We start from the raw sequence: 12,172 nt of genomic DNA on the forward strand, positions 1-12,172 counted from the left end.
TATTTCCCACTGGCAACAATTTATCGATAGTGCCATGCTGAAATGGAAAGACCAACAGATAAAACAACGCCTTTTGCTCCTCATTATTTTCTTAAGAATCATGAGTCCTAGCTGTGCAGACCTTCTCTTCCATGGAGAAAAAAAAATTAGAAACACTGTTAAGGTTTCTAAACCAAAGGTTGTCCCCCACCCCACACAAAGACTTCAGCTATGAAGAAGATAAATACAGAATTTCACCTTATTAAGAAGTTCTTTCAATTCCTCCTGAGTCTTCACTATCTTCTTCCAGTGTTCAATCTGCTCATCTTTGACGTGCTTTTCTTGCAACCTAGGAGAGACAACATGCATGCCCTGGCCACCGAGCCTGCTGAAATTTCCAACACTTTGGAACAAGAAAGCTGGCCGGTGACAAATTATTTTTTAGGCTATGTGAAAATACAGTACAATCCCATAAAAGCAATTAATTTTTTAATAGACAAGAATCTTAAGGATCAGGTAATTAAGTGTTTTTACATTTGAATTTAACTGTATCACATGAAAGTAAGTGAAAACTAGCTTGAATAAGACTTGCTGAAAAACTTAAAGCACAACAGCCAATCGCTAGATGTAATTCACTCTACAGTAAGCAGTATCAAGGTACTTACTGAATGACAACTTCCAATGCCTGGCCAAGGGACACAGGCTTATTATTGAGGACATTGAAGTCTAGTTGGTGACTAAGGTAAGATGTAGCTTCTAGCAACCGGTTAAACTCTTGCTCTACCATTTCATCTTTCTCTTTAGGAACCTGAAAATCCGAAGTATAGCAGAGTTGGTCCTTATATAAGAGTGAAAATAACCATCTAAAAAAACACAAATGCTCTACTGTTCAAAAAGGTCAAAATATGTATCTCAAAGGGAAACCTTTGAGGACAATGATTCAAATTTTCTTTTCTATGAAGTGGTCAATTCCATTTGAATGAGATATGAAATGTGTTGGTCCTGATTTTTTTCTATTCTCCCACCTTTGCCCTCTGAGCTGGGACTCCACCTATATTCCCAACCACAAGATTTACGCTGGTGCTAGTTGACTGAAGTTACATGGAGCAAAAGGTGCACCGGAGCTGACATGCACTGAGTTGAGCTGGGCTGACATGCAAACAACATGCTGGAGAAGTCCCAGAGAACCAAAGCTTTGTCAACACACCTGATGACCTTCCAGAATAAGGGTAAGACGGGAAAATAAGAAGCCCAATGTGCCTCCCCTCAAAGATGACAGGATTTCAGGTGGGAGATGGGGAGAGAGAAGTGAAAGTCATAGCTGTTACTAAGAACACACTAACACCTTTATCCTTTGGCAGAGGAAAGATGTTTTGTGGCACTAATGAGTTTAAGAGTTGAATGTCCAAAGCTCTTACAGAGACTATGAGTAACTGAGGTGCCAGAGGTCTGGCTCCTCACTGGTAGATGAAGGGAACAGATTGCAAAGCAGATCATCAAGCTGCAAGACCATGTTCCTGAGCCATGCTGTGCCGCTGCCCACTGACACCACCAGTTAGCTGACACACAACTCTTGCTACTGCTTCAGTCAGGCTCAAGGTAAACTGATCTACAATTCTAGTGCGGAATTCACGGCAGCATAGAGAGAAGGAAAAAGCATGTCTAAGGCAAGCACCTCTTGCCAGCACACATATCCCAGAATAAGCTGGGCATCAACTGGGAAATGGGACTCAAAATATGGAATTTCACTTTACAGACAACCTAAAATTGGTAACAAGAAAAACAAAACATGAAAGTCAATTCCAGTAATCACTAAGACTGAAGAGTGATCTTGTACAATCAGAGGTAACTGACTGAGTGGACAAGATCATCACAGTAAGACTCTAGCTCTCATTTGAAATGCCTTAGTTTTTGCCCTTCCCAGTGAGACAGACCACTTCAGAGAACTGGCCTCTGTCTCTTCACTGATTAGTCACACAAGTAACTCTACTAGATGAACTATAATGGAGCAAAAAGAATTTGGGGACAGGTACAATCTGCATCAAAAGAAGAAGGGGTTTAGCAATATCACAACTCTCCTCTGCAACTGTAAATAGGACAGCCACCACAGCTGAGTCATCAAAGTCATATTTAAAGCATCAAGTTCTAAAAGACCATACTGGGGAGAGATCAGGACATTTTTGAATTAGAAAATCACCTTTAACCTAAAGAAAACATAAACTTCTAAGAATCTTCGTGTTTATGCTGAGAACTGAGCACCGGGCTTTGGACGCTTGGTACCATTTATATATCAGGGCTATGTTAGGTGTCATTTATGTATCGGGGTGGTGCCCAGAACTTGGTGGATCAAATACAAGTGACCCACCCATTCAACTCCCACGGCCAAAGATACAGCTACTAGAGATGGAAGAGACTATTGTCAGAAATTTCATTTACTTTCTCATTAGTAACTTTTCCTTGCCAATGTGATGGTCACATACAGAGCAGCTCAAAGCAATTGAACTTTTGCTCAGTTTAACTAGCTATTTCTAGGGCAATTCCTGTAATGATGCTACAAAACATAGTTCTAGAAGCTCTAAATTTAGTGCTCCTTTCAAAAAAGAAATGATTATATTTTCAAAACGATTAAAATCATCTACCTAGTTATGAGATCTCAGATTATGAAGTTTCCAAAGACCAAATGATAACTAATTGATCACAGATGCAGTATGTTTTTCCTGGAGTACAAAAAGGTGATATTTATTTCTATATGTAAGATGCCTGGCAAGAGGATGCTATGACAGCAAGAGGGCCTAGATCACATGTGCCTCTACAGTAGGGCAGAATGTGCCAATACACAAGTGTGCAAATGGTGCAGATTAAAGCTCTTCCACCGTCAACTTTAATCTCTGCAGCTAGGATGACAGGGACAAAGGGAAGTTCATACTGAGAAAGTATGCAGTGCTCAGGCTCAGTAAGTGGGGTCCAGGGTGTGTGGTAGAGAAATATTTAAAGGGACACTGTCAAGGTTAGAGGGACCGAATTTGACCTTTTGTCTTCCCTCTGTTTGCCGAGCAGCCCGCTTGATTCATTACACTTTCCCCTCAGTCCACCCACAGCCCCACAAAAAAAACTGATGTTTTACATGCGCTTTTGATGACAAAAACTCAAATGGCACCAGCCCAACATATAGGCGCAACTCTACAACAACAAACCAGTGTGAATGCATGATGGTGAGGATCTTTGGAAGGGAAAGATTTGTTTCAAGCTTTTAATGGGTTGTTATAAACAGTGAGGAAAATGATTTGAGAAATTAGGAAAAAATACCTTGACAGTGTCCTTTTAACCAGTGCAGCAGAGAGAGAAATAAACTGTAAATAACAGCCCAACAGCCACGTCAAGTTTAGTTTGTACGACAGCAGTAAAATCAAGGCTTTAAACATACACAGCACGACAGAAGCATTCTGTTAGCTCAGAAGCTGCAACCACCACAGTAATAAGGAACAGACTGTACAGAGACCAAAATAGGAATGTCAAGGCATAGAAATGGCCAAAGGAAAGCAGTTTAAAAAGAGGGGTTGGGAGAAGAGGGAGAGGGTGTCAGAAAGCAGTAAGGAATAAAGCAAAACTCAATAAAAGAAGAAAGGAAAAAAACACAGAACAACAACAACATAAAAAACCAAACAAACAAAAACCAAACCAAAAGATTACTGCCACACGTGACTGCAGTCAGGACGGCAGGGCTGCATCTCCGGTACGCCACTCTAAACTCGAGGCTCGCTTTTGTGAGATTACGAGAAACAGTATGCAGGCCCCAACTCATTTTCTGCCCAGTTAAGCAACTGTAGGGATGTTGCAAGTGAAACCAGGGCTAGCTTTGAAACCTAGATTTTTTCCTGTTAACTTTAAAATTCCACTTTGAAATTAAATGAATATTTGGAATATAGTAAATAAAACACTTGTTCCATTAGGAAATCAATAATGACTAGGAGAATACCAAAACGTATTTTTGATATGTTTAAACCGTGAATCCACTTCTAAAATTAAGCTAGTTAGAAACATTCTATTTGACAAACCTAGGCATTGAAAAGAACTCTAGTAAATGACTACCCTAAGTGCCCCCAAAACCTGTGCTTCAGGTCTTTCTTTCCCCTTGGTGAGACCGCTTGTGTTCTATCATTCTCCAAATAATTATAGAACAGCATAAAGGAGTTTAAATATTGGCAACCTCTGAACACAAGGAACAATAATTTCAATTTCACCTGGCCATTCTAGGGTCTGAAACTGCATCCTGAGAAAGGAACTCAGCAAATGATTACAAAGGATTAAGCACCATCTTAGAAGGTGGAGGGATTTTCTACATGACAACATAGCAAGAACTTAACAACAAACTAAAAAGCAGTTTTTTGGGAAAGGACCAAATAATACAGCCTTCTACCAAAGGATCAAACAAACAGGGTATCACTTTAAACAGATTTTGATTATGACTTGTCAAGCTTATTTACTTCTGAGAGGCTCCAGATAAATGGTTCCTTTAAGACTAAGAGAATCTGATGGGTCTCCCTGTTCCAAGTGCATCCAATATGGTTGTTCTGGTACTTTAGATTAGATGGAAGTGGCGTGGGGGCTGAGGGGCAGCCTGTGTGTCTGACCCATGAAGAATAAATTTAGGGAAAGTCAAGCAACTTTCTAGACAAGGTCCCTGATGCTGCAAGAAGCAATCTCAAGGAAGAGGACGGCTCTGCTTATGTCTAAGTCTGTGCATTCTACCATCACCAGCTCTCTAGCTCTTCAAAAACACTGCACACCTCTCTCACTTCCAGTCTTCAGAAGGTCTCCTGCAGCAGAGCAGAATGGGGTTAAGTGCAGCAATATTCTAGGTACAGAAAGTTCTGAGATTCAGCCAGAGAAACTCTCAGGAAGAATAACACATTGAAAAAAGCTGTAATGGCCAAATCTGGACAACAGAGGCCAGAGTCACCTCCACCTCCTCACCCTCATGCCATTGAGCACTTTTAGAATTATGGAAAACATAAGATCTATTTTCAAGTCTTCAGAGGTGAGAAAAAAGACTACTAGTTCCTTTGGTAAGATCTGACATTTGAACAGTCTCTAATTCAGGTTCCCAAATAGCCAAGGGAAATGAGATACAGCTATTATCCCTAAAGGGAGAATATGAACAACAGATATATCCTCAACCCAAATAAAATTAAACGTGATTCTATAAATGGAGCCTTTTGCCCCTCCCTCCTTTTTAACACATAAGGAATCCTTTAGGAAATATAAATCACTGACTTTCTTAAAGCAATGATGGGGGAGGGGGTTGTGGAGAAGGCCCACACAACACGTCTGAGCTCCAGCAGTTTTCAGCACATATTAGAGGCTCTCAGTAAATATTTGTTAAATTAAATTAATACAGTTTGGAAATGCAAAGTCAGTATTATAACTTTATTTGCAGGAAAAAAACTATTTTGCAACTTCAGGAACACTAAGGAAAGGCATGAGATCATTACATTTTAAAGGACGGCAGTCATGATTTTAAAGGGTACAGAAAGACTGCCTTAAAGATATAGAAGATGTTTTCTCAAGGAAGGTGAAAACTGAAAAGGACAACCCTTGAACTCAAAAAAAAAAAAGCAAATAACCTAAGCACCACTCTATGTGAATACAAAGAAAACTTGCTACGTTATGAAAAGTACTGTCATAGTTAATGGTCTTTGTAAGAGGTCTGGCACCCCTTACCCTTCACGTGTTTTCTTCCTCAAAACAACTGAGCCATTCCAAGAAAATCAAGACCTCCATTTCTCAAGGTAGTTACTGAGCCTTTGGATCTCATTTGCTAATAACACATACATACATACATACACATACACACACACACACACACACACCTGAGCCTTTGGATCTCACTTGCTAATAACACATACACACACACACACACACACAAAATCAAAAAGAGATCAGAGACCTTGTAATGCAGAATGCTACAATACTGCAGGAATTTGATTGAGACACTTCTTCATTACTCAAGAGAAAACGATTCTGAACCCCCAAGTTACTAGCTGGTGTACGGGAGATGCAGAAAACATTTAGAGTAATTTCCTCTGTCTCCTCCCCCATCCATGTTTTCAGTTCCCTCTTGGTGACTCCTAAAATGATCCTGAAATATCAATTACCCTCGCTCCCAACCTTCTCCATGTGTAGTTAGTTTGGTCAATCTGAGGGCAGCTGCTGTATTAGCTCCGATTTTTTTTATAGGCTTAAGAGATGGTAGAAACCAAAATGGAAGAAACTTCTATTTACAAGGATATCCTATGTTAAAACCAAATAGGGAAGCCCTTGTTCTAGTCACCCAGAGCCACAAAATAAACTTTCCCTGTCAAATACAAACACAGAAGCTCACCATTCTAGCTGCCAATGTAGGACAAGAGAGAACAAAGAGGTAAACTCTTTCAGGGATCCTTGTGATTGTGATTAAAATAATAACAACATAACAAAACAAAAACTACATGACTTTTTCCTATATCGGCAAAATGGCTGGTTATGGTGATATGTCCTTAAGACAGTATCACAAATGGTATGTATAACTGCTGGCCTCGTACAGGCTGGCAGAATTAACTTCTATGTACTAACGAGAGAACCATCAATTCACTCTCTTTTCCACTGAGGCTGTCCACAAAGAATGCAAAAACACAAATTCATTTCATGTGATGGTTTACTAATGAAAAACCAATGGCTGAGTGAAATTTCCACTCTAGGCGGGCCTTGCTGGCTCATGAGAGTAACTATTAAAAGAAAGCTCTTTGAGAAGACTCAGCTGATGTAGACACATCAGCTAGAAAGAGTTACACACATTCACCCCATTTCCACCTTCCTTGAAATATTAGCCAGATGTAGTAGAACAAGTAGGGGAAACTGAGCTGGAACACCAGGCAATGGGTCCTGACTCTCCAATTTATTGACTATAATGACCTCAGGCAAACAACATATCTGAGATTTTGTTTCTTCCCTAAGGTAAATGGAATGAAACAACTGACCTATTACTCCTTTAGATTTCTAAAGCCATGAAAAACATATTTGTAATTACATGCATAAATATATGGGGCTATTGTAGTACTTGTCCTATAAGCCAAAGGCTAGTCTACTGGCCAACAGTTGCCCATATCTACTCTGAGCTAGACTACTGAGGACAGCAAATTACAGAAATATTAACAAGCCTTCTTATGTTTGACTGACTAACATAAAACAAGCAAGACCCAAAGCTGTAAACAATTCTTCCCAAATCTGAGAATGTTTAAAGAATCCTCCTCACCACTTGGCTATTGCACCAAATACAAACCATACTAACTTTGAAAAAACCCCATGAAGATCAGAGCTGAATGACAAGTGTCAACTTTACTAGTACCAAATCTCACTTGGAAAAAATCCCTGCATACAAAATGCTGAAAACCACACACTAGCTTAACAACTGTTTACTACAGTGCTCTCAAAGGAAGTCCTGGCAAGGAAAGACACTTTGCACCAGAAGGTAAATCAATGTAGTGCTTCCTTCATTGAGAAAGTCTCACTACCAAAAAAAAAAAAAAAGAAGTCAACTGAAATAACAGCATGGCTAATGCTGTAGTTTATTTACATTCTGGCGCAAGCTATTTATCTCATCGCATACAGATAACCAAAAGCTCACACACTGGCAGCCAGTTGGCAGGCCATATCTGGGGGTAGAACTGGTACACAAGTAGCCCTGGAAGCACTCAGCTGTTAACTAAAGGGTCAGTGGTTCGAACCCACCAGCTGCTCGAAGGCAGAAAGATGTGGCAGTCTGCTTCTATGAAGATTACAGCCTTGGAAATCCTATGGGGCAGTTCTACTCTGTCCTATAGGGTTGCTATGAGTTAGAATCGACTTGACAGCAACAGGTTACTGGTATACTATGTCACTTTCCCTGTTCTCAAATCTCTTATGTCCCAACCTACAAATCACCCTAGGAAGCAACATCCTCCACATTATAACCCCATCCTAAACTTCAGCTTTTTATCATCCTGCCCTCACTGGTATAATCCTATACTCCTTTAGAGACCTCTCTGCTTCAACTTAAACCTTCCCGTCTCCATTATCCTTCCCTTCCACAACCACATGTTGAAGTCCCAACCTGCCCTTCACAAACGCTCTCCTTCCCTCCAAATCTCCACTCATCTTTGCACCTCCACAGACTCTCATTCTCTTTGGCTCTTCCACAGCAATTATACTTCTACATAACCTTTGGCAGATCTGCCTTGACTTAGAATTTTTGTGTTACTGTTATAGGTAATATGTTTGTAATTTAGTTTAAAATATTCCCAACCAAAAGAAAAGCAGGAATGGGATAAGATAAAACAAGACCGGAAAAATAGGGATTCATTATAGTACTCTTCCTACCTTTGAGTATGTTTGAAATTTTCCATAATAAAAAGCTGGGAAAAAAAGAATTCTTTGTGTACCTGACCCCACTAGATCATGGGATCTTATATGGCAGGGACTGTCTTATTCATCTCTATATCCTTTAGAGATCTTTACAGAATACAGAAGTTTATTGAATTGCTGAGTTAACCTTTATTTCATCTTTTTTCTCTCTCATTCTATTCTGTTTATTCTGCCCAGAAGCCTTCCTCCCCTAAGCCTTAGGAGGGAACTGGGATCCAGAATGCTACAGATTGGAACCAAAGCATTTCCAGAAAGTTTGTTCTCCTATGATATTAACCCCATAAAACTTAAAAGTAGACAGCAGTAATTGAAGATGTCTCTTGGGACTATCTGGCAAAATTCAAGGCTGGGATCTTAACGTTTTTTGTATGATAGTTAAATCACCATGAACAAAGCAAATCTTCCATTCCTCAAAATATAAAGATAATAATGTGCTTATATCCCAAGAAGTGTGGACTCTCTTACTCCTGATAGGGGGGGTTGGTAAAACTGCTGAATACAAACTTCTGAATTTCACCCTCTCCTACCAAGCATCACTTAATGTAAAGTATCACGTTTTACTAATTGCATCAGTCCTGAAAATTAGGACTGATTTACACAGTCTAAGCCTATATTTGTTAAACTACTCTCACTCTCCCATATCCAACAACGCTTCCATGCTATTGTTGTACTAAGTATAGGAAGCTCCTATGCCTCTGGGTCAGCAAATACTGTAATGTAACCCACCTAAGTGTTTGGGTAAGTATCATCATGTGGCTATTAGACCAACAAAAACTTGAGCTTAAAAACACAAAACCAAAGTCATAAAGAGTACACAGAGTTAAAGCACATGATGGGAAGCACAATACAAGAAATAAAGAATCAGATTTCAATTCCATAGCCAAATAAAAAAATTACCTAGCTAGCCTTGTCTAAAAATAAATACCCAAGCATACATATGCCATACATATGCATGTGAATTTGCATACATAAAATAATCCCTTAAGCGTTCCGCTGCTAACAAAAAGGTCAGCAGTTTGAATCCACCAGCTGCTCCTTGGAAACCCTATGGGGCAGTTCTACTCTGTCCTATAGGGTTGCTACAAGTCAGAATCAACTCGATGGCAATGGATTTTATTTTGGTTTATATATACCTCAGGGCTAAGGATCTATCAAAATACTGTCACATCAGTTCCATCCTCATATTTATATGCATGTATGTTCATCCACATGTTCTCCAAAACTGTTTTCAAAAACCAAAGAAATTTTGAAAAGTTCTGGTTGTCCTCGACTTACAGCTTGTCCATTGGCTTCATAAAGTGGGCATTTTTGCTTGATCTTGGCCAGTTCCATATTTACTTGTTTGCTGACCACAGCCATGGGATTCCCTCCTAGAAAAAACACAAGCAATTAAATTCAATATACCTATGAAAAGACCAAATCCTCAAAGTAAAAATATTTTTACTTAAAATTAAAAATACTCAAAGTTTACAGTATGTAAATTATCTCAACTAAAAAATGTTCACAGTAAAATATATAAATGTAAAGAAAGTAAAGACCACCTATAATCCCACAACATTTTATTACAGATCCTCCTAGCCTTTATGTGTATAAGATTATAGACATATACCCACAAAAGTATCATAACCTATGTATTGTTTTATAATCTTTTCTCAACTTTAGCAATATGTTGTAGACATCATTTCATGTTAATATGGAGCAACGCAGCTTTTAGTGGCTGTACATTTCTCATTGTATCATAATTCAATTTTCTAATCTGTAGTTTCTAATGTTCTATTGTAAACAACGCCATATTAAAAATGCTTCAGCCTTCACCAGACTGAGTCCAGCACAACTCGATGGTACCCGCCTACCACCACCGACTGCTCTGACAGAGATTATAACCGAGGATCCTGGACAGAGCTGGAGAAAATTGTAGAACAAAATTCTAACTCACAAAAAAAGACCAGACTTACTGGTCGCACAGAGACTAGAGAAACCCCCGAGAGCATGGCCCCCGGACACCCTTTTAAACTCAGTACTGCAGTCACTCCTGAGGTTCACCTTTCAGCCAAAGATTAGACAGGTCCATAAAACAAAACGAGACTAAATGGGCACACCAGCCCAGGGGCAAGGACGAGAAGGCAGGAGGGGACAGGAAAGCTGGTAATGGGGAACGCAAGGTCGAGAAGGGGAGAGTGTTGACACGTCGTGGGGTTGGCAACCAATGTCACAAAACAGTATGTGCATTAATTGTTCAATGAGAAAACTAATTCGCTCTGTAAACCTTCATCTAAAGCACAATGAAAAAGGAAAAGAAAAAAAATGCTTAAACACAAGACTGTCTACTTGTTTATTTTCTTAGGTAACTTCTTAGAACTGGAACTGCTAGGTCAAAAGTTACATACAATTTAAATTTTGCTCATATTGTGGCATGTCCTTTCAGGAAAATTATTTGGCAATTTACCTCTAATTAACAGTAGGAAGAGTACCCTAGACCAATATATTTTGAAACTGCATTATCTATGACTTTTAAAATATCATCTTAAACAATCTTATAAATCTCACACTGTTCTGCAGCATAAAACTAAGAATTACTTACCAAGACCTGTTACTACCATGGCTCCAAGATCAGCTACATAGTTTCCTTTGCGAAATGTAGCAACTCGTCCACCCACACGATCCTGTTTTTCAGAATTAAATGGCCAAAATTATCAATTCTATTTCAACCATAATAACCTAGTATGGTAACATCCCAGGTCTCTGTCCTTTAGAATTCAAAAAGAAAGGTGTAGTTTAGTTTACAAGGAATGCAATAAATAGTACCGTGGGCAAAAAGAGCAAACGAAGTTTTGAAGATTATTTGAGAGAGTGGTAGGTAAGAAATGACATATAAGAGGTATAGAATTAAATGATAAGAAACAGTCAAAAGTCATATTTAGTCACAGGTACTACTATTTCTCTACCCAGCTGTCTCTAATACCTCTTATTGTACAGAATGGGCAAGGGCTACATAGAAAATATTTGTTCACAAATTCTAACACTAAAGGCCATTTTTCTATCACCACTTTCTGACCCTTGTCCTCCAAACCTCAAAGTTACCTGTGAATGATCTGACAGATGCTCTCTCTGGCAAATGGTTCTCCAGGGCAGTCCCATGCCCAGGGAAAGACTGTCTACCGAGCACAAACTGCTGACAATACCTTTCATTCCTAAATAGGCTCACACTTACCCTGCTGACTAGGGATTTCCGAGTACAGGCAATCCCTGGGTTATGAACATACGACTTACGTACAACTCACAGTTAACAAACCAACCCTGTAAAGCCTATTGTATTAAAAATTCAAGGTACATACAATGGTTCCTAGTAACAAACAGGTGCTACTTTGAGACATGCATCAAAACATTATTATTATTATTACTGTATTTTCTGTTAAAAATGTTTTAGTGTATCTGGAAGTGTTTCTTTAATTTTTTTTTATGCATAGAAAGGTACACTATATACAGGTATGCATCGCTTAATGTCCACCATACATTCTGTGAAATAAGCTGTTATGCGATTTGGACGTTGTATGAATACCATATTATATACAGGCAGCCCTGTACAATCTGTAGTTAAATCTGTGTAAAGCCTATTATGTTTAAACCTTATGGGAGCCCACCAGACAGAGCCTGAGAGCTGTATCCACTGGATACAGAAGGCCGGCCTTGCCAGGCGTGTGGATGGGTCAGGGCTGTACTGGCAGCTGGACTGGGACTTGGCACACGTGTGGGC

General features: G+C 39.3%; 1 protein-coding gene across 1 annotated transcript in view; it reads right to left on the reverse strand.

Annotated features, from left to right (window-relative positions):
• The window catches only part of KDM1A (lysine demethylase 1A), a 63,319-nt gene that overhangs the window by 16,150 nt on the left and 34,997 nt on the right, over nucleotides 1-12,172 (reverse strand). Inside the window, exons 8-11 of the mRNA XM_023732193.1 lie at nucleotides 11,000-11,081; nucleotides 9,694-9,788; nucleotides 645-787; nucleotides 238-328 (exon numbers count right to left, since the gene is read on the reverse strand). Coding sequence (XP_023587961.1) covers nucleotides 238-328; nucleotides 645-787; nucleotides 9,694-9,788; nucleotides 11,000-11,081 — 411 coding nt within the window. The remainder of the gene's footprint in view (nucleotides 1-237; nucleotides 329-644; nucleotides 788-9,693; nucleotides 9,789-10,999; nucleotides 11,082-12,172) is intronic.

This window comes from Trichechus manatus, unplaced genomic scaffold (assembly GCF_000243295.1).
Source record: "Trichechus manatus latirostris isolate Lorelei unplaced genomic scaffold, TriManLat1.0 scaffold00048, whole genome shotgun sequence".
Lineage (NCBI taxonomy): Eukaryota > Metazoa > Chordata > Mammalia > Sirenia > Trichechidae > Trichechus > Trichechus manatus.